Genomic DNA, 22,159 nt, shown 5'->3' on the forward strand with positions numbered 1-22,159 from the left:
TGATGGGCCAGAATGGGCCGGTGTTCCTTCTGCCCAAGGCGCCTGGCCCCTTTTTTGTCTGGTGCCCAGTGCAGGACCTGCCTCTTCCTCACAGGTGGTGTACTGAGTCCTCCCCACGTGTCTCATTTAGACCCCGTGGCGTGGGGCCTGGCTGTGACTGTCGCGCGGAGCAGTGACGGAGGCCCCAAGGTGTTCTGGCCGTGCATCCCTTACTGAAAGTTCCCTGAGCACCTGCTGGGTGCCAGGTGCTGTGCCCAGTGCCAGGTGCCAGAGCCGGTAGTGGTGAGGCCAAGGTTTGAGTCAGGCCCGTCTGATCCCAATGTCCGGGTGGCACACAGACCGCGGCATGGTCAGGATGCTATGGGACACTACGCTGTCTCTTTGGGACCAGCCGGCTAGCTTGGTCACTCCTTCCCTCTGTGTCCCCACCCACTTGGCTCTGTAGCCCTCCTCTCTGAGGTCCATGTCTCCTCCTCTCCCCCTGTCTGCCCGCTTGGCCCACAGCAGGCCATAGTCGCTATTTCCCAGCCGCGGCAGCGTCCTCGAGGGTGGCCAGCGCCACTAGCACAGTGGGAAGGCCACGTGTTGTGAGCGCGGGCTCTTTCCTGTGAGGCCAGCTCTCTCCTCCGCCCTCTGTGGGTTTCCGCTGCCGCAGGCTCTGCCCTGCCCCTCGCAGCCCGGGCCTAAACGTTTACACATGTCCTTCAATTGGGGGGCAGGTAGAGCTGACGGCAGGGACAGGGGCCAGGAAGGCCTGCCCCCTGTGGCTCACCCGGCTGACTCGGCAGGTCCCCTGTCCCCCAGGCCGCCGCTCTCTCCCCTAGAAATGCCAGCAGCGCCCTTTGCCCGGGTGGCCAGTCACTCCCAGCACCAGGCGTCCCCCCCCCCCCCCCCACCCCGCCGCGCGCCCCCCCCCCCCCCCGTCTCTCCTTCGGTTCATTAACAGGTCGCCGGTGGCGAGCATCGTCCACCTGGTCATCTGCCCGAACACCGGTGGTTTCCAGTGCACACACGCCTCATGCTCCCTCCGCTGGGACTCGGCAGCACTGGCTTTTGCTGCCGCCGTGTTAATGTTAGTTTTTCAGTGACGGTGACATACAATAGTACATTAGTTTCAGGTGAACAGCACAGCAATTAGACATTTCCACCACAAGCCATCCCCTGATACTTCCGCCACCCAACTGGCACCCCACATGATTATTACCATATTATTGACTGTACCCCCCATGCTGTACTTCACCTGGGACCCCTTTATCTGCAGGCGTATTTGCAGCCTTCATTTCTCACTTCAGAATGTGACACCTTCCCGTGTTATTAAACATCCTTTCCCACCAGCACTTTCGTGTCTCTAGGGTGTGTCGCTGCCACATCTGTATGCGTTTTCCTCCAGATGGGGGTGTTTGGAAGACAAGGGTGTCACTCGGGGTCCAGTCACAACTTGTTGATACCATTTTTTTGAACAGGGGAAATTTAACTTAAAGATTCTTTTTAAAAAATTAAAAAATTTAATTCGAAATTAAATGAAACTTTAATTTAAAGAAGCCGGTTAACTGCAATGAAAGGGGTAAGGGAAGCAGCCGTTGCAGCCAGGTAGCCGTGGCCTTTCCTCTGAGAGGAGCAGACAGTGTAAGAGCTGAAGACCAAGAGAGGGCATGTGCCCCCCTCCCCCACAGGGCTCCTGAGAGAGGGCAGGGCCACCCTGACATCGACATCACCTCCTCCATGCGGGATACCGCCTGTGCTGGACTGTGGACGTGAGCCTGTGCTGGAAGGTGGGGTGCCAGAGCTGCGAAGATGTGGCCTGTGGGACAGGGAGTAGAGGCTGAGGGGGCAGGAGGCCCGAAGGCGTCCACACTCACTGAGTAATGGTGACAGTGGGCCCCCCAGGCAGGATGGTGGCAGTGCCCTCTACCCGGGAAGCTTAGCATCCCCCCACGGCAGAGCCAATGCTTGCAGGGTCCGCTCCTTTATCAGCACAGGCTGGGCCAAGGAAGGTTGGCTTTGACTTAGAGACAACGAATGAATGAATGAATGAATGAATGAATGATGGGAATACTTGGACTTGCTTTTAGCTTATTCTTTCTCCAGTGTAAAAAAAAGGCTGCTGTGGACATCTTTTGTCAGAAGTCTGCATCTCTGATGTTTCCATAGAGAAAATTGGTAGAATTTGTTTGTGAACATATTTAAGGCGTTTGTTGAACCTTACAAAATCACCTCCCAAAAATGCGTTCCTGCTTATTCTGCTTCAAATGTTGTCTGGGAGGAAAGGCACACGTTTTTGTCACAGAACCTATTCTTGATTGGCTGTTTGGATCTCGGGCTGGTTTGTTGGATTGTGAGCTTGGAGACTGGGGGTGCTCAGAGCCAGTGGTGTGGGGCTGGAGCTGGCAGTCTGACTGACTGAGGAGGGTCCAGGCCCCAGCGGCCGGGGTCTTCCATCGCCTCGCCCCACCTCCTCAGCTCACCCGCTTCCGCTCTGAGTCTCTGCAGCATCCCCTTCCTCAGTCAGTGGTCTTGCTCAGAAGCCTTCCACGTTTCCTCTGTGTGTGTTCCTGAGAGTTAAAGAGGAGCAAAGAGATGACCTTTGGTGCTGGCCCCTTGACTCGCTTCTGTTGTTGTTTTAATCCTCATCTGAAGATTGTTTTCCATTGATTTTTAGAGAGAGTGGAAGGGAGGGGGAGAGAGAGAGAGAGAGAGAGAGAGAGAGAGAGAGAGAAACATCAAAGTGAGAGAATCCCATCCATTGGTTGCCTCCTGAACATGCCCTGAACAGGGCTGGGGATTGAGCCTGCAACCGAGGTGCATGCCCTTGACGGGGAATCGAACCCGGGACCCTTTGGCCCATGGGCCAACGCTCCATCCACCAAGGGAAACTGGCCAGGGTGCTTCTCTCCTGTTGATAAGGAAACTGGAGCAAACTGACCTGCCCAAGGTGACCCGACAGGTCAGCTGGCCCAGGCCCAACCTGGGGCTTCTTCCTTAGTCCCCTGCACCTTCCAACCCCCAGACCCTCCAGCCACCCTCCTCCCCTTCTTACCATCCTTCCAGGACAGCACCTGCAGGGAGAGGGGTGCTGCTAATACGTGTCCTCCACCTCCTGATCTGATGGTCACACTGTGCCCTGGCTGGTGCCAACCCCGCTTCAGCTGCTGTGCTCAGGGGGACTGGCTACGCGGGCTTCAAGGCTAAGTTCAAGACCCACATCGAAATACTGACCTTCTGGCCCAGCCGGCGTGGCTCAGTGGTTGAGTGTCAGCCTGGGAGCCATGAAGTCACGGTTCGATTCCTGGTCAGGGCACAGGCCTGGGTTGTGGGCTCGATCTCCAGTGGGGGGCGTGCAGGAGGCAGCCGATCAATGATTCTCTGTCATCATTGATGTTTCTCTTTTCCTTTCCCTTTTTCTCTGAAATAAATAAAAATTTAAATAAATAAATAAAGACCTTTTATTACTTCTTCAGGACTTAGATGCAGCCGTGTTTTATCCTAGGGCCGTAAGGGACGTGGACATGGCTTGAGCTCTACCCTCAGCTTTGGGTCCTGGGGCCCGGGCACCACGTGACTGTGGGTGGGTGTGCGTTCACTCCTGCCCAGTGAAGTTACGGGGAAAGCAGGCACCTTCCTCGCCTTTCTGAAGGGGTGCGTTTTGTTGTTGTTGCAGTAGTGAACATTTAATAATGCGTGTTCCCTTACGATAAGCGTGTTCTCAAACACACTGCTCCTAATCTCTAGCTCTGTCTTGATCGTTTTGCCATCTATGGACCACATGCCGAGGGGTAGGCATTCTCCTCACGTTCTCCCTGGGGCTCCTGCATCCCTGTCGCCCTGGGCTCCTGTGAGCTGCCTGCCTGCTGCTCTCCAGGTCTCCACTGGGGCCTGTCACCCATGCAAGGACAGCAGACCTTCCCGCCGAACAGCCTGCACCTCCTGGCCTGTGCTCACCCCGCTAAGAGGCAGGCAGCAGCAGCTTGCTCACTGCACGTCCAGTTCTTTCTTCTTCCGGTGTGGGGAATCGCACAAAGGCTGTGTAGGTGCTGGGAAACGTCAAAGGACTTGAGAAAAGCCGCTGCTGAGAGGAGAAGCTGGTGAGGGGCAAGAAAAAAGAGGGGAAGTGCAGTCCATCCAAGCCCTTCAGCTATGGGTGGAGACGAGCTGCCTGAGTGGTGGAGCGGGTTGCGGGGACATTGTCCCTGATCGAAAGTGACCCTGGGGAAGGCCAGAATGTCACTGAGGGGAAATGTTCATTTACAGCAGCCTGCCACCCTTTCTTCCTTCTTCCTCCTCCCCCCAGCCTTTCCTTCTGGCATTGGGGTTCAGATTTTAGGTTATTTCTAACATCCCCCTTCAAATGTCTGGCCTGCTATCCTCTGGAGGCATTGCTCTGTCACCTAGCAACCGGCATATCCCATACTGGTCCCCAGTTATCTCCTTCAGCCTGAGATTCGAAGATCACCCAGATGGACATGGGACACATGGGGCCAGGTCTCCATGCAAAATCAGTCTCTGTGATGATGGAGCAGTGGATGTGCAGAACAGGGAGCCTGCTTCCTGGTCATGCATCCGAAGTAGGGATCTCATCCCATTTGGGGGTGGGAGAGAGAGAGAGAGAGAGAGAGAGAGATAGAGAGAGAGAGAGAGAGAAGAGAAGAGGAGAGGAGAGGAGAGAAAGAAAGAAATCGAGAAATCCTTGGAGCTGCCTGCACTCTGGGGGCCTGCATTATGGGTTCGCACAAGCCCCTTCCCCCTCTAACCTGCAAAATAGCAGGAAGAGGAGTAGAATTGGAGTTTTGACCAGGAAATTGTTCCTAAGTTGTCTGTCTAGATAGAAGGTTGGCACCCTGAGAAAAACCCACTTCAGAGGGAAAGTCGGAGGAGGACATGTTTTCTGCATGAGCTTCCTATCCACCCCACACAGAGGCCCGTGTCTCTGAGCTCCTTCTGCGAAGGAACTGGCATCCCATGGAGACATGGTGACGGCAGGGGCTGGTACAGCCTGGGCCTGGGCGTGAGGAGGCAGCGGTGGCTGCAGCTGGCTTTCCTGCCTGGACACTGGGAACAGTCTGGACACTCCCACGGAAATGCTGTCTGCTCCTTCTCTGCCCTTTATTAATTTATCTGTCTTTTTATTCATTCGTTTATTTGTTTATTATTGAATTTATTGGGGTGGCATAAGTTAATAAAATTATATAGGTATCAGGTGTACAATTCTATAGCACACCATCTGTATATTGTATTGCGTGTTCACCACCCAAGTCAAGTTTTCCTCCATCACCATTTATCCCCCTTTACCCTCTTCCACCCCCTCCACCCCCTTTCCCGCTGGTTGTCAGCAGATGTGTGTGTCTAGGCATTTTACTGTCTTATTTAATCCCATCACCTTTCTCATCAAGTCCTCCTTTCAGGTGTCATTCCTTTCTTGGTGGGTCCCAGCCTCCAAGATCACTCAGGACGTATCTCCCTTCCATGAGCAGGTTTTGTCCCTGAGATGTGCTGTTTCCTCTTCTCTCCCAGGGAAATCCTTGCTGATACAGGATGGTCTTGGAGATCACCTCCATGGGAGGCCTTCACTGGACACCCCTTCCCCTCCCCGTCCCTCTCACATGCATGCGCAGTGCCGGTCACGCACTGTGTGGGCCCAGGGCGCCTCCTGGTCTGGGTGTAATTATCACCTATCAGTCTCCCACTTTTATTGGATTCCCAGCGGACAGAAGTTAAGTCTTATTTAAGTTTGTACCTACCTCAGTGTCTCCTCTATGGCCAGGCATGCAGTAGGTTCAGCCATTTATTCAACATCTATTTATCGAGTGCTTCCCATATGCCAGCCATGGAGACTCATGTTCTAGAAAAGAGGAATATAGCCACGATAAAATACCGCTTCTCATGAAGGTGACATGCTAAGGGTGAAAGGAGATAGTCAATGAATAAGATAAGCAAAATCACACACACACACACACACACAGTGCTTCCTGAAGGACTCCCTGTGACACACAGACACACACACACACCCACACACTCACACTCACACACTCACAGTGCTTGCTGATGGACTGCCTGCCTGTGACACACACACACTCATATACAGTGCTTACTGAAGGACTACCTGTGAGAAACACACACACACACACTGACACACAGTGCTTCCTGAAGGTCTGCCTGTGACACACACACACGCACACACTCACACACACACATACAGTGCTTGCTGATGGACTGCCTGCCTGTGACACACACACACGCACACACTCACACACACACATACAGTGCTTGCTGATGGACTGCCTGCCTGTGACACACACACACGCACACACTCACACACACACATACAGTGCTTGCTGATGGACTGCCTGCCTGTGACACACACACACGCACACACTCACACACACACATACAGTGCTTGCTGATGGACTGCCTGCCTGTGACACACACACACAGGCCTGAGAACTACAAAGGCCCTCAGACCCCCCTCAACATGCTGCTCTGCTGAGAGGAGAGGCACACGTTTGCGAGTGTCCTGTCTTCTGGATCCCAGCTGCTGACTGTCATCTCAGGCTTAGGGGAACATAGATCACACTCCTCTTTTTATTGATCAGATTATATATAGGGGCGTGCTAGAACCAGCTACACAGCAATGTGCTTTCGGGATGTTATTTTTGTGCTGAATAATGAACAGCTAACTCTTTTTGGGGCGCTGGCAGTGTGCCTGCCACTGTTCTAAGCACTTCCGGCGGATTATGTCATTTAATCCTCAGAACACCCTCGGGAGACAGGCACTAGCCCCGCTTGCACACCCGGAAACGGGCACACAGCTGTGTCCCTGGCCCCAGATTCCGCAGGTAGAAGGGGTCCACTGCAGACTGTCCTGCCTGGAGACTCTGCTCCTCTGCCCAGGGGATGATGAAATCAGAGCAAGCGCAGCCTTTTCCTTCGTCACCGGGTGTCCATGCCAAGCCAGTACCCCTCGGTGCGCAGGTGCCCTCTGCCCGCGAGAGGTCCCGGGACCTCCCTGACAGGACACAGGCTCCCAGGCAGGCGGCCACCAGTACTTTTCTCTCTGCATTTGGTCTGGCCTTCTATTGGGACCTTAAAGTTTTTGCTTGTTTTGTTTTTTAATATGTTCTTACTGATTTTAGAGAGAAAGGAAGGTAGTGGCAGAGAGAGAGTACCATTGATATGAGAGAGAGAGATCAACTGACTGCCTCCTGCATGCCCCCTACTGGGGATCAAGCCCATAACCCGGCCATGTGCCTAGACTGGGAGTCAAACTGGTGACCTTTTAGTGCACAGGATGATGCTCAACCAACTAAGCCACCCTGGCCAGGGTGGGACCTTTAAATTTTTAATACCTGTATTAATAGTTCTTTAACTTATATTTTTTATTCTAAAGTACAAAACACTGACTAAGCCCTAACCGGTTTGGCTCAGTGGATAGAGCATCGGTCTGCAGACTCAAGGGTCCCAGGTCCGATTCCGGTCATGGGCATGTACCTTGGCTGCGGGCACATCCCAGTAAGGAGTGTGCAGGAGGCAGCTGATCGATGTTTCTCGCTTATCAATGTTTCTAACTCTCTATCCCTCTCCCTTCCTCTCTGTAAAAAATCAATAAAATATATTTTTAAAAAAACCAACACTGATTAAAAAGCATTTTTTCGGGGGAAAGGAAGAGAGAGAAGGCTAATGAGCTGCCGAAGGGGAGCCCAGCGGAAGGGACGGTGCTGCTCTCTGCTTAGCAGCCGCGGTGGCTCTTCTCCAGCCCTTTGCTCACGAGGCACGGAGCACCGCCACGTGTGGTTCCCCCTGCCTTCTCTGCGCGATGACTCGCCCTCCCGTGTTGGGCAAGCGGAGACTTGGATGGCAGTGATGAGGTCGCTTGCACTAGTACACCCGGCAGGATTTGAACCCAGCTCCGGCTGCCCATGGTTTTAATACTGTTATGGTTTCTCACAAGCAGTCCTCAGGACCCTTTCTTCAAAGAACCCGTGCTTGGACCTCAGAACGTTAGGAGTCCACATGGGGCCTGGAGCCCCGCTGCTTTATTTCACCCCAGTCAGACTCCCACCCAGTGCCCGCATCCGTGGGCCTCACGGGGACCCCCGGAGTCTGCGGAGCATTTGCTAAAAGTCTGTGCTGTCGTGGATGCTGACCAGTTGATGAACTCACCCCTCGGAGGATAAATGCAAGCTCTAGGTCTTCCTCTCGTTGCCAGGGAGACTGAGTCCCGCCCCTCCGGGAAGGTCCTCCCCTTCCCTCTCTCCCCTCCATGATGTTGAGCAAGTAACTCACCCTCTCTCTCTTGGAAGTTTCGGTTTCTTATCTTTAAAATGGGAACAGAATTAGGATGATGGTTATATCGGTATTACAGCCCGGTGCCTTTCAACAAAGGCTAGTTCACTGCTGTTACTAGGGTGCCTCATCCCCTCTCCGGTTTCCACGAGGAGAGATTGTTGCCAAACCCTCCTGGCCTCTCACAACACCGGCGTCTTTCCCTCCCCGACTGATTATTGAGGAGAATAAACTGGGCCCCTTTCTCCTCTTGGGCGGGAACGTGCCTGAGGGCTTACCTCAGTAGGCATCTAATCTGAGGGTTTGGTTAGCTGTCTGCAGTTCTCACGCTGAGCCTCGTTCTGCATAATTAGTAACAAATGGGATATGGTAGCATTTCATCTTCTGATTCTGTTTCTCAATTCATTTAGAAATTGAGCAGGAAAGCAGTATGGAACTTGTTTCTTTAATATTCTAGAATTAGTATGTGCTCTCTCCCTCCTCAATTCTCATAGAGTCAGGATTTTCATATTGAAAGGAGACCTTTTATTTATTTATTTATTTATTTATTTATTTTTATTTCTTAAAGTATTACAAAGAGTATTACACATGTCTCCTTTTTTCTCCCCCTTGACATTCCCCGGCTTTCCCCACCCCCCAGTGTCTTGTGTCCATTAGTTATTCTCATATGCATGCATATAAGTCCTTCGGTTGATTGTGAAAAAGGAGACCTTTTAAACGACTGAAATTTATTTCGCCTTCTCATCACTGAGCCTGGCGCAGGTGGTCATTCAGCCCTGGCCTGCGTACTCCCCTGATGAGCAGGCAGCTTTCTCGAGGGGCGGCTCGGGGGTCTGGCTGGGGATGCTTCTCGATCTATCGGCTGGCATTCCCTGAGGAGGTTCTGGTTCCGCAGTGCTGGGCCCTCGAAATGCGCGGCTTAGGGTTTCTTTGGGAGAAAGTGTTGGCCTGAAGCCTGAGGGCGAGTGAGTGTTCTGCGTGGTTTGGGCATCAGACCCCAAGAAATTTCCCACCACCTCAGTGGGCCTGCTGCATCCTGAGGAAATCCTAGTGTGCGGCCTGTCTTAGAGGAAGCAGGAGAAGGAGCCGCAAAGCCCTTTGTTAACCTCCTGGCCTCGCCGCTCCTGGTGGGCGCTGTGAAGTGTGGCTCCCGGGATGTCTCCTGAGGGCTGATTACTGGCCTCAAATAAAACTGCCAGTGAAATCCTGCTCTCTGAGAGGGTAGCGGAGAGCTCAGAAAACTCCCTCAAATAGCCTCCCCCAAACACACCGCCCAGACTGACTGACCGGCTGGGCTCCTGTCTGCTCTTCGCAGCTTTAACGACACATAATCCGCACCCCCCGAAACGGGCCTTCCTGAAGTGTTCAGGTCAGTGGTTCTAGTATATTCATAGATTTGTGGAACCATCACCATCACCAGTTTGGAACGTTCTCATGGCTCAGAGAAGAACTGCTGCCCCGTTAGCATTCCGCCTCATGTCCCCTCCCCTCCCCCACCCGTGGGAACCACCAGGGCTTCCTGTCTTGTGGATGTACCGATTCTGGACATTTCATATACCGTAACGGCATCATACCACGTGCAGGCTTTGTGTTGGCTTCTTTCACTTAGTGCAATGTTTTCAAGGTTTACCATGCTGTAGCACGGATCATGGCCGAGTCATATTCCATTGACGGGGCCTGCCACATTTTGTTTATCCATCCTTCAGTTCATGGACATTCAGGCTGTTTCCACTTTGGGGTATTATCAATAATGTCTCTAAATATTCATGTACAAATTTTTGTGTGGTGGGCAAAAGGAGATTCACAGCCGTTTGTATGGGTAAGGACCGGCAGGTTATGATCATTACAATAGCATTATTAGCTCTGTGTTTTGCACACTCTCAACTGTAAACCTGCTTTTATCCAGCCTGTGTTGGTAGAATTACTAGATCATAGTCCCTTAAAAACCTTTCAAAATTGCTTTTTCTTTTTTTGGTTGGCTATTCTTGAGCCCCTATTTACTGCCTCTGTGCCGAATGCTGTCTATGACTTGATGTAAAATTAGCACATCTGGGAGCCAGTTTAAAGTTCTTAAAGAACTAGTTCTTTGTAGAAATAATTAAAAATTCTTCAAGTGAGGATAAACGGAATCACAAGGATGCTTACTATTGTCTTCAGGAGAGTGCATTCGCCTTTATTCTCTTCTTTCCAAGCTTCTGTTGGAAGATTTACAAAGACTTTGTTTTCTTTTGCAGAATCGCAATGAAATAAAAAATGGCACCATCCTTCGATTAACCACGTCTCCGGTGAGTAGGTCTTCGTGTGTAGCTTTCCCATAAACACTTCCTCCCCTGTTCCTCTACATGTGATTGTGGACATTCATGTGTGAAGATGACTTTAGTGCAGAGCGGAAGGTCCCTGGAACACCCTCACACGCAGATTGCGGATAATCAGGAACGCTCTCCCTGTATTTCCCACTACAAGACAGGCAAGCCTCCCTCCAGGTCAAGTGCGGACACATACAGTGACTTTCAGTTTGAGTTTGCGTGTCATCTCCACCGTCCTCACAGTACAGAAGGGATCACTCAGCTGTACTGACTGGCTTTTATCCACCACCTGCCCACATGCCCACCTGCGCCCTCGGAGCAAATTTAGACAAAAGACAAAGCAGACAAGACCAAAGGCAGCCTGTTACTTCCCCTTAAAGTCTAAGTCAGAGGGTGTGCGCGTGTGCATTTGTGTGTGTGTGTGTGTGTGTGTGTGTGTGTGTGTGTAAGAGAGAGTTTAAGCATTTTCTAGTTTGGTCAGTCATTACAATAGTTCATAGAAATGTAGTTTAAGAAGTGTTTGCACGCCTGCTGTTTCACTGACAGCTGACTCTGGATACAACACCTTTAAAGTCTTCCAAATAAAAGCTGCTAAACCAAATGCTACAGAATGTTTAGCTACTGACTGCATTGCTTATCTTTATCTTTCTCACTTCCTTGTAGATACTTTAGGTAGTACCATTAGCATATTTGAACTATATCCGTTCACAGTGCATTTTTATTGCTTTCCTAAAAAAACTAATCTTCAGAAAATACACCAACTGTTACTATTTTCACTGCAAATGCGTTGAAAACTGTGTCTGACTCGCGTTTTCAGTTTCTCCTGCAGCCATGTGGTGGCTAAAAATAAATGTGAAAACAGGGAAAGGCATCTGGCTGAAATTAAATTGTGGGGACTGTAACTACCACAGATTTTTCTTGTTGGAAATTATATTAAAGAGGCTTAAAAATCCCCTAAACATTCGACCCAATCACATCTTGAACCTAAAACCAGTGATGAGCTCAACAGAGCGCGTGGCCGGAGTTGGCTGGACTGCCTTTCGAAGCCCTCTTTCCCACTTAATGGTAATTATAATTTAGACTCATTTTTCAGCAGCTGCATGATGAGCTGAGACATTTTTGCCTGATGTAGCATTGATCTTCTTACTTGAGTCAGCAAGAATTCATGCTAATTTGACCTTTCGAGACCACAGTTTCCCTTGGTTTTTATCGTTTCTGTTTATCCTGCTAACACTGCTCATTTTCTTGCTGGGCAGAAAGGGTACATCTTCTTGTTATTTCATCTTAGAATTAGAGAGGCTCGGTTTCTTTGTGCTTGTTTATTAAACCCAGGCCTTCTCTGGCCAGAGAAGTCCGTTTTCGTTTTTATTGCCATGTGCTCATGAACCAGTTTCCACAGGCGAAGCCAGTCCTGCGAGGAGGCTCGGTGCTGGGCAGAGGGGGATTACTCAGCACCCTGAGCGTGAGCGTGCAGACGCTGTGGCACGGCCTGGCCCTGGCAGCGCAGTGGGGCTTGTGCTGCCCAGGCAGTGGCCCGGGCAGGCCCAGCATGGTCAGGGACGGATGGAAAGCCCTGCGGAAGGCAGTGTTATAAGATGGAGTCCACCTGCAGAAGACTGGCTCACATTCCCTAAAGGGCGGTGTTCCCCAAACAGGAATCACTGGACGAGCGTTCACAATGCTGATGTCACCTGGCGCGTGTGGCCCCGTGTTTGAGTGTCGAACTATGAAACAGGAGGTTATGGTTCAATTCCAGGTCAGGGCACATGCCCAGGTGGTAGGCTCGATCCCCAGTAGGGGGCGTGCAGGAGGCAGCCGGTCAATGATTCTCTCATCAGTGATATTTCTCTCTCTGCCTCTCCCTTTCTCTCATAAATCAATAAAAAACATAGTTTTAAATGCCAATATCTGGCCTTCTAATGAGAAGCTGACTTACAATGTATAGGTCCAGGAATCTGCATTTTAAGAGAGCACTTTAATAGTTTGGCTGTAGCCACAGTGTCTAGAATTGGGAATTACTGTATAATAAGTGAGATATTTTGAATTTGTAAAGTTCACTTGTTGCTGGTGGATTTTTTTATTATTTTGTGTTTAACTGGAAAATATGGCTCAGCATATGCTAACTCTTTCACTTTTTACATGTGTAGTAAAAATAGGTTAAAAATAACTGTCTCCATCACATTGGCTAGGAAGTGTTAGAGAGCGTCATAAAGAACCAGCAGCTGGTGTTACACCAGCTTTTCCAGTCCTTTCATCTGTCTTGGCTCTCTGTAGCCAGACAAGGACATGCACACGCACATGTGCACACACATGTACAGCTGTACTGGGTTTTACAGAACTATCAGAGGTGCTGTTTGTGCTGGCTTTGGTTGATGAATTTGTTTTCTGTCTTCCTCTATCATAGAACAACCCTTTCTGATTGTCCCTAGCAGAATAGGGGATTCATAAGAGAAGATCTATAAAAACAACCTGCACTGTTATTCTTATAAAAGCCCTTACACCTGGCCGGTGGCCCTCCTCTGCATTGCACACTTTATTTTTATTTTATTTTATTTTTTGTTAATCCTCACCCGAGGATATTTTTCCATTGATTTTAGAGAGAGTGGAAGAAAGAGGGAAAGACAGAGAGAAATATTGATGTGAGAGAAACACACTGATTGGTTGTCTCCTGCATGAGCCCTGACCAGGACCTGGGCAGGGGAGGAACCTGCAACTGCGATATATGCCCTTGACCCAGAATCGAACCCAGGACCCTGGTCCGCAGGCTAACGTTCTATTCACTGAGCCACACCGGCCAGGGCGGCCTTGCACACTTTATACAGTACCTCGAGTGGTCACCTTAAACACATGTGCCTCTCAGGTGTCATGGCTTTACCCATCTCCCCATGGAAATTGCCACGGAAATAAAGCATGGACATGCCTAGGAAATGGGTGCAGATGGGTGTGTTTGAGCAGCCAGGGTGCAAGTGGAATCTGTCACGTGTTGCCTGAAGCAGCATATAAATATGCATTTGGCCACTGTTGTATTTGAGGAAGCTTGGGGTTGCCAGACCCTTGGTTTTACTTCCCTGAAATTTTGTTTTAAAAAGTCCCTACAGTGAATCTATCTGTAGTCTCGCAGTGAGAAAGGCCTCTCTAAATACAACACAAACCCCAGGAGCCACAAAGGAAAAGATTGACACATTTGACAGCGACAAAATAAAAACCACACAAACTTGATGTTTGGAAAGAATTCCAGAAACAAATTCAAAACCACCGCATTAGGAAAAACAGTTGGCAATATGCGTGACAGATAGAGTGCTAATTCCTCAAGTTCCAGGAATTATAAATAATGCCCCAAAGCAGATGGCCAAAATCTATAAGCAAAAATGATCTCTGTTTTTATATATCTGTCTCTCTCCCTCTCTGTTGATTTGTATGTTTGTGTATCTGTTTATCCTGGCAGGCAGAGCCAGGATAAATGTAAATATGAATATGGAGACATACATAGATCTATAGCTATAGATATATAGGTATAGGCATATAGATAAATATATAGATATAGATAAGAAAGAAGAAACTCAGTCTCTCTCTCAGAAGAGATGAAAATCTGTCCTCAGTAATCAAGGTGTGAGGCCAGCTGCTGTGGTGTTGTGAGTATAAATTGGAACAGCCTCCCCTGGCCGGGCAGGTCAGTGGTTAGGGCATCGTCCAATATGTCAAGGTTGTGGATGCGATCTGCAGGGCACATATAAGACTCAACCAATGAATGAATAAATAAGCGAAACAGCAAACTGAAGTTTCTCTTCCCGCTTCTCTGTCTTTCTAATCAGTAGAAAATAGTAAATTGGAGCAGCCACTTTGGAAGCAGTTTAGCTGTATCCACCCAAGTTTAAAATATATGTGTCTTTGTCCTGACAGCTTTACTGCTGTGAACTTAGCCAGTAGGTAGACTCATAAGGACACACACACACACACACACACACAGGGCTGTGTGCATCATTGTTTTTAATAATCAAGAAATGGAAAGCTGGCAACTGTCTACCAGCCGGGCCTAGTTCACATGCATGTGACAGGACAGTGTGCAGTGGTTAGCAAGACCATGGTGTGTGTCGCCTGGAGACATTACAGAATCACAGCATCAGTGCAAAGGCAGGTTGAGGGCCTTCTGCGTGGAGCGACCGGAGAGGCACGCGGAAAGGTGGCATATGTATGCTGATGATGGACGACATCATTCTCAAGCGCTCACTGCAATTAGCGTTGGGGTAACTTCAGTTTATAACGTCTGGCAGTACTTACATATTTTTATGCCATGCGCTGCTCTTGTTTTTAACTAAATGAACAGATACACAGTTATCTTAAGGTCACCACAGCCTATAAGAGGTGAATCATAATGTTCGCTACTGAAAACATTTCATTAAAAAGTTAGCATTCCTAACTTTTTAATATGTAAGAGCCCTTTTCTGTGCGACCTGGTTTCTTCTGGCCCGTTGTTTTGGCCGTGCGGGCACAGTAAATTAAACTGCTCAGTAAATGCCCGCCATGGCTTTGCCAGCTCTGAGCACAGTCCTCCCTTTCTGCTCCTCTTGTGTGGGGACCGCTGTTGGGCATCCAGGCCAGAGGGCCTGGCACGCTGGTTTTGGGAACTAGTCACTCTGGCAGAAAGGAAAATGGTGGTGTCTCCGTCACATGGACACAGGTTATCAGAGATTCTTAACAATAAGACCATTAACAATTTTAATGTTTAATTTCTCCTGACTGGAGAAACAAAAAGAGGGCTGTGCAATGTTGAAGTTCTGTTTCTTGCCGATGTTTGTTCTGTGAGCCCAAGTGAGAGAGAAGCCGAGGCAGAGGCTTCTAGGTGAGGAGTGCCGCTGCCCAAGGACAGACAGCAGGCGTGGTGAGGGACAGGCCAGGAGTTCACTGCCGCCGGCTCCGCGGGGTTGCCTGCTGCAGGGCGGGTCCAAGGAAGGTTTGGAGGGCGAGTCCCCGGGCCTTCCTGGTGGATGGATGTGGATCTCCCTGAGGGGGGATGTGAGGAGGGCCTGGTGTTGAGGGGGGAGGTGAGGAGGGCCCTGGTGTTGAGGGGGGAGGTGAGGAGGGCCTGGTGTTGAGGGGGGATGTGAGGAGGGCCTGGTGTTGAGGGGGGAGGTGAAGAGGGCCCTGGTGTTGGGGCCAGTTAAACAGTGGCACTGTTTCCTGCAATAGGCAGCTTGGGAAGGGGAAAATGAAGAGTTTGAGATGCCTGTTTTGTGTCAGGAGGAAGGCAGTCAGGTGTGAGTGCTGGGCAGCCATCATCAGGTACATGACAGGACGGCCATGGGCTGGATGAGGTCCCCATAGGAAGGTACAGCCCTGGGCACACTCTAGGGTTTGGAGGAGGAGGAGCCAGTCAGGGAGCCTAGAGAGGACAGTGTTTAGGGAGGAGGGAGGAGTTCCGTGTGTTGAAGGCCACAGAGACCATAAGGAAGATTAGGTGAGGGCAGTGATCCCTGGGCCCCCACCTGGAGGCATGGATAGCACCTGGAGACACTCTGAGTGTGGGGCTGAGGATGGAAGCATCATTGTGGGAGGTGGGTGGGTGGGGGGGAGTGGAGAAGAGAGGCAGCAACTGCAGACCCCCTTTTCATTCCAGAGCTTGTGCTGAGCATGGAGCGGTGGAGTGTGGGCACGGCTAGAGCGGCATAGGGTCATGGAGGTTCATAAGTTTATGGTCTGCTGCAGAGAGAGCGCCTGATGGAGCAGACCAAAGGAGGGTCATGTAGAAGGACAGAACTTGAGGAGGCCAGAGGAGCAGGGATGGAGACAGTACCAGGAAGACTCAGTGCATGAGCATAGAGGTGTCGGCTGTGCCCTTGGTAGTGAGAAGAGGAAGGCACTCCTGGCTGATTGCTTAGATTTTCTCAGTAAAATGTGAGGTAGATCCCCTGTGGGGGAAGCAGGGGGAAGGGGAGCTTAGGGAGAGGGGAGGGAGTGAAGGAGTCATTGGCAGGGGCATCTCAAACATTCCAGGAAAGCAAAGTTGATAGCTGGGCAACGTTGAGTGCACATTGGAAAAATCCATGAAACTTGTGCACTTTTAAATGACCTTTTAGACGACTTCCTATCGGTATCATGGACCTGGAACCATGCTGGAAGTTTCTTGGGGAACATTTTAATCAGGACCTCAAGAACAGCAGGGAGAGGGGGGATTTGGGGGCAGCTGTGGAGTGGCTCAGGATGAAACTTGATTTCTATCCTTCAACCAATACCAGAAATCCCTTACATCGGGACATTGTCTCCCGCACAGCTACGAGGCTCTGTTCATTGGAACTACGTGAAGAATCAGAACCGACGTGATTTTATTTTTAAATAATGTTGACTCCGTCCCACCCCCTCCACAATGTTAAAACATTGCAGCATCGTGGAAAATTTGAAAAATTGAACTGTGCTGCAAAGAAAATTATGCAGAATATTACAATTCATAAATAACCATGGGTCATATCATGATTTGTTTATTTTGGTCATTTTCCTGCCATTATCTGTATACTAAAGACCCAGTGGTCATAACGCTGTAATGACCAAAGACCGGTCACCAGGAGGCGGCTGCGCAGCCAGGTGCACGGGGGTGGGCGGGGCTGCGTGTGAGGCGTGCGCGGGTGGGGACTCGGGGGGGTCCCGTGGTGCTGGCAGGACTCGGGGGAGTCCTGCGGGGTCTGGGTCCTGGGTCTGGTGCGATTTCACGCTCTGGGTCACTAGTATGTACATATGTGTGCATATATTTTCATTTATTTATTCTTAACTTATTCATACTTAACTTCTCTGGACTTGTGTTTCCTTTGTGAGGTGAAGATGACAAAGCTGTGCGCCTGCTCGGACTGTTGTGCAGATCAAATGCCTTCCTTCCTGAAGATGTTTACAATGGTGGCTCATAAAGAGTGTACCTAACGGTTAGCTGTCTTTATCACTAATTCTAACAGCACCGAACGGCGTTCGTAAACGCTGATAATGACAATGAAATCATTCTGGGTACTCATTATTATCATAATGTCTATAATCAGTGCAGACCTCCTGCTTGGAGAAAAATGTAGTTTCTTAGGAATTCAAAGTGATTCACTTGGGTTAAATGTTATCAGTCATTTGAGAATTTTAGAGAAGAGTCTATCCTTGAGCAGTTTAAGAAGATAAAGTGATTGTCTCTGTTCACTCAGCTCTTTTCTTCCTTGTTACAATATGGGATTTGGGGTGTGAGCAGTTTGTCCGGTAACTGGGGATCAGTGTCGAGAGGGTTCTCCTCCTCCCCACTTCTCCTTCTTTTCTAACTTCCAAAGGAGAGTGTCAGTTGTGGGGTGTAACACAGGGGAGACCACGGAACACCTCTGACCAAGTGACAGGGGCAGGGTCACCTGCCTTGGATCCTGGAGATGCGTTGGTTTTCCTGTGGACTCCCGCCCTGTCCTCGAGGCTGTGCAGGGCAGTGCCGGGGAATGTGGCGGGGAGGGGGGCTGTGCTAGGGAGCCTGTGGGGGGCAGTCCCTTTGCTGCCAGGACAGATCTGTGTGGGCTCCCTTTCCCCACTGAGCAGTCTCCCCCCTGTTACAGGGCACATGGGGCCCGTCAGGTGTTTCTAATGAGTTTCTGTTCTGGAAAAGGCACCTGATTATTGAGCTCAGGCACGCTGTCTTCCCCCACCTCAGAAACGTACTGCAGGTTCAGAGGAGGGAGCCAGCAGCTGAGGAGGCCGTGAGGATGGCAGAGTGCTCCGACCACGCAGTGCTGAGCTAAAATATCACTGCAACAGATGTGCCGGCATTTCCGTTAAGCAAAAGGACAGGCAGGGGAATGTAATAATTTTTCCTTACTGCTTGTCCTGACTGAAAGGTAGACGTGAAGCCCCTACTGGATGAATGAGAAATATAGAAGACAAGTTCTTATCCAGAAGTTCCGCTCGTCCGGTCTGTCTCCACCCCTTCTCACTCCCCCTCCCAGCTCCATCCTGCAAGTATAAGCCAACTGCCAGTACCTTAAAAAGAGGTCTGCCCAGCCGGTTTGGCTCAGTGGGTAGAGCCAGCGGACTGAAGGGTCCCAGGTTTGATTCAGGTCAAGGGCACATGCCTGGGTTGCAGGCCTAATCCCCAGTATGGGGTATGCATGAGGCAGCCAATCAATGATTCTTCAGGACCCTTACAAGAAGCAATCAATGAACTCATAAATAAGAGGATCCCTTCCTCTCTGAAATCAATAAAAAAATATATATTAAAAACAAAAAGAGGTCTAATTCTCACCCAGTTGGTGTGGCCCAGTGGTTGAGCAATGGCCCATGAACCAGGAGGTCTTGATTTGATTCCTGGTTAGGGCATATGCCTGGGTTGTGGGCTCGATCCCCAGTGGGGGGTCATGCAGGAGGCAGCTGATTGATGTTTCTCTCTCATTGGTGTTTCTATCTCTCTCTCCCTCTCCCTTCCTCTCTCTAAAATCAGTATCAATATAAATGTAAATATACACACACATGTACACAGTAGAGGTCCAGTGTACAACATTCGTGCACTGGGGGCGGGGGGGGTCCCTCATCCCAGCCTGCGCCCTGAGGCATTTCAGGACCCCTCAGGGGATATCCTCTCTGCTCCTTAGCACTACCATGGAGGCAAGAGAGGCTCCCGCAACTGCCAGTGTGCTCGCCAGCCATGAACCCAGCTTCTGGCTGAGCAACGCTCCCCCTGTGGGAGCACACTGACCACCACGGGGAAGCTCCTGTGTTGAGCATCTTCCCCCTGGTGGTCAGTGAGCATCATAGCGACCTTTGTTCCTCCGTTCGGTTGATTTGCATATTAGGGTTTTATTATATAGGATGGTCTAATTCTAGGCAAAGCTCCTTGGTTTCCTAATTACTTTGTTATAAATTCATGCAGTGAGTAGTGAATGTATGGGAAGCAAATGTAGAAGAGTGAAATTTATAAGCATCCTTGCGTTGTGCTGGAAGATTGTCAGGAACCCAGAAAGATGGTTGGGGTGACTAATGACGCTTTGGAACACTGTGCAGACAGGTATCGCTCATAGTGTTGACTTAACTGGTGAACGCGCTGTATAAACTTGTGTAATTGCTTAACCAAGCACAAAGCTTTTTGCCATTTATAGGTGAAAAATTTACTTAAAAGTTAAACATTTTTGCCTTTTCCCCTTCTCACTACGACACCTGCTCTGTTTCTGGGAAAAGCTCTCAATTTTCCCAGAAATGGAAATGGGGGCCTGTTCACCAGAAGGCAGAGGACTAGTTCCCGTGGAGAAATGAGTGACCAGGGCGGCGGGTTGGGGCTGAGTGGTTGGAAATCACGCTGGGCGTGGGGGGCTGCCCAGTCTTGCACTGAGGGCCACCATGTCCTTGTTTCCCATGAAGGAAACGCTAATGTTTTCCTGTGGTTTCCTCTGTGAACACTCTTCCCTCTGTGTCTCCCTAAGGCCCAGAATGCCCAGCAGCTGCACCAACACATCCAGTCGTCCAGCATGGACTCCAAGCTGGAGGCGCTGAAGAACTTGGCCAGCCTCTCCCGGGACGTCACCTTCGCCCAGGAGTTCATCAACCTGGACGGCATCTTCCTGCTCACGCAGATGGTGGAGAGCGGCACCGAGTAAGCCCCTTGCCCCAACATCCACCTGCCTGCTCTTCCTCCCCCTCTGCGCCCCCGCCGCCTGGGGGGCTGTTACTCCCTTACATTGCAGTGCCTACTTTTAAAGACCAGAAATTGACGAGGCTCAGGAAAAAGAAAAGAAATGGCTTTTAAGTTCGTGTCTGGGGAGCAGGTTTGTCACCTAAGTATCAGGAGATTGTCTACCCACCAAGGAACCAGTGTCTGAGTGGAGATATTCGGGCACGGGCCTGCATGGGTGGGCTAGGCAGGAGACCACCACAGCCATTTGAGTGGGTGCTGAATTCCATAATTAAGGATTCCATAAGGTGACTTGGAATTTCAAATTTATGAGAAAAAACATTAGGTCCTTATCTCAAAGGGCCTTTCCAACATTGAACTAATAATTCTACAAAATATAAAGCCCTCACATCCTTCGTCTATCTCTCTGAATGCGTTAAAAACAAATGAGAATAACTCCTTCCAGTCTCAAAGTCTTAAACCAGGTCCAAAATAGCGTGGCTAAAGTGTTTCCATCAATTAATGTGTGATTGATGAAATACATGACCTTACATATTTAAAATTAAATGCAGTCAACATTTATTAAATACTGACTGTATGCAAGAGTGGAAATTGGGAAATCTTACAAAGATGTGAGACTTGCCATCAAAAATGTGTGGAAGCAGAAGTCAACTGAGGCATAATTCCTCCTGGGCCCTTGAGTCTAGACCAGCCGTGGGCAAACTACGGCCCGCAGGCCGGATCCAGCCCGTTTGAAATGAATAAAACTGTTGAAAAAAAGACCGTACCCTTCTATGTAATGATGTTTACTTTGAATTTATATTAGTTCACACAAACACTCCATCCATGCTTTTGTTCCAGCCCTCCGGTCCAATTTAAGCACCCATTGTGGCCCTCGAGTCAAAAAGTTTGCCCACCCCTGGTCTAGACTCTAGAGGCTGGACAGGCCGGCTGCTCCGGAACCTTCCAGAGGAGTCAGCGGGCCATGAAGGAGTTTGATTCCATCCCCACAAGAAAGGGATGGGCTTTGGGGCTCAGGAGCTCGCCTCAGGGAAGGCGTTGCTTCTCTGGAGGGACTGGGGGGTAAGGAGCCAGAGGTGTGGCTCCTGCATGTGTGGGCAGGTCAAGCCCGGGACCACGGAGTGCCAGGGAGGGTCCACAGGACACGGCTCATCCATGTCCATGTGGTCAGTGCCACAGGCATAGACTGTGAGAGCATGTGGGTTAGCGCATGTGAGCATGCTGAGTCAGTTAATTACATATTAACATGCTAAATTAATAATGGGCAGGGTTGCCCTAGCTGGTTTGGCTCGGTGGATAGGGCATTGGCCTGCGGACTAAAGGGTCCCAGGTTTGATTCCGGTCAAGGGCACATGCCCAGGTTGCAGGCTCGCCCCCAGTGAGGGGCGGTCAGGAGGCAGCCAATCAGTGATTCTCATCATTGATGTTTCTATCTCTTCCTTCCTCTCTGAAACCAATAAAAATATATTTTAAAAAATAATGGGCAGGGTTGGGTAGGTATTTTTTCAGAAAGAGTACATATCATTGTGAATTAGGGTTTAAACCTGGGTCCTTTAAACCTTTTCAGTACCTGGCAATTCAAAGAATGAGCTGATAACTGCCTATTGGAGTCCTCCCAGCCCCCTCCCACCCTCCCTTCCTTCCTGTCTTCCTTCCTGTCTCCTCCCACAGGGTGCATTATTTAGCCTTTGCAATTGGCACCCATAAAAGATTCTGTTTTTTGTTTGTTATTCAGAGAGGATGTTTTCTAGTAACAGGAATAGCTCCCATATAAGAATGCTCTGTAGAGTCTGGCTGGCATGGCTCAATGGTTGAGCTTCAACCTGTGAACTAGGAGGTTAGTGTTCAATTCCCAGTCAGGCACATGCTGGGTTGTGGGCTCGATCCCCACTGGGGAGTGTGCAGGAGGCAGCTGATCAATGAATGATTCTCTCTCATGATTAATGTTTCAGTC

At 49.9% G+C, this 22,159-nt stretch overlaps 1 protein-coding gene across 1 annotated transcript in view; it reads left to right on the forward strand.

The window, feature by feature from the left end:
* The window catches only part of ELMO1 (engulfment and cell motility 1), a 396,326-nt gene that overhangs the window by 121,501 nt on the left and 252,666 nt on the right, over window positions 1-22,159 (forward strand). Inside the window, exons 5-6 of the mRNA XM_015559688.1 lie at window positions 10,512-10,562; window positions 19,997-20,166. Of these exons, the coding sequence (XP_015415174.1) occupies window positions 10,512-10,562; window positions 19,997-20,166 (221 nt within the window). The remainder of the gene's footprint in view (window positions 1-10,511; window positions 10,563-19,996; window positions 20,167-22,159) is intronic.

Source organism: Myotis davidii, unplaced genomic scaffold, assembly GCF_000327345.1.
Source record: "Myotis davidii unplaced genomic scaffold, ASM32734v1 scaffold573, whole genome shotgun sequence".
NCBI lineage: Eukaryota > Metazoa > Chordata > Mammalia > Chiroptera > Vespertilionidae > Myotis > Myotis davidii.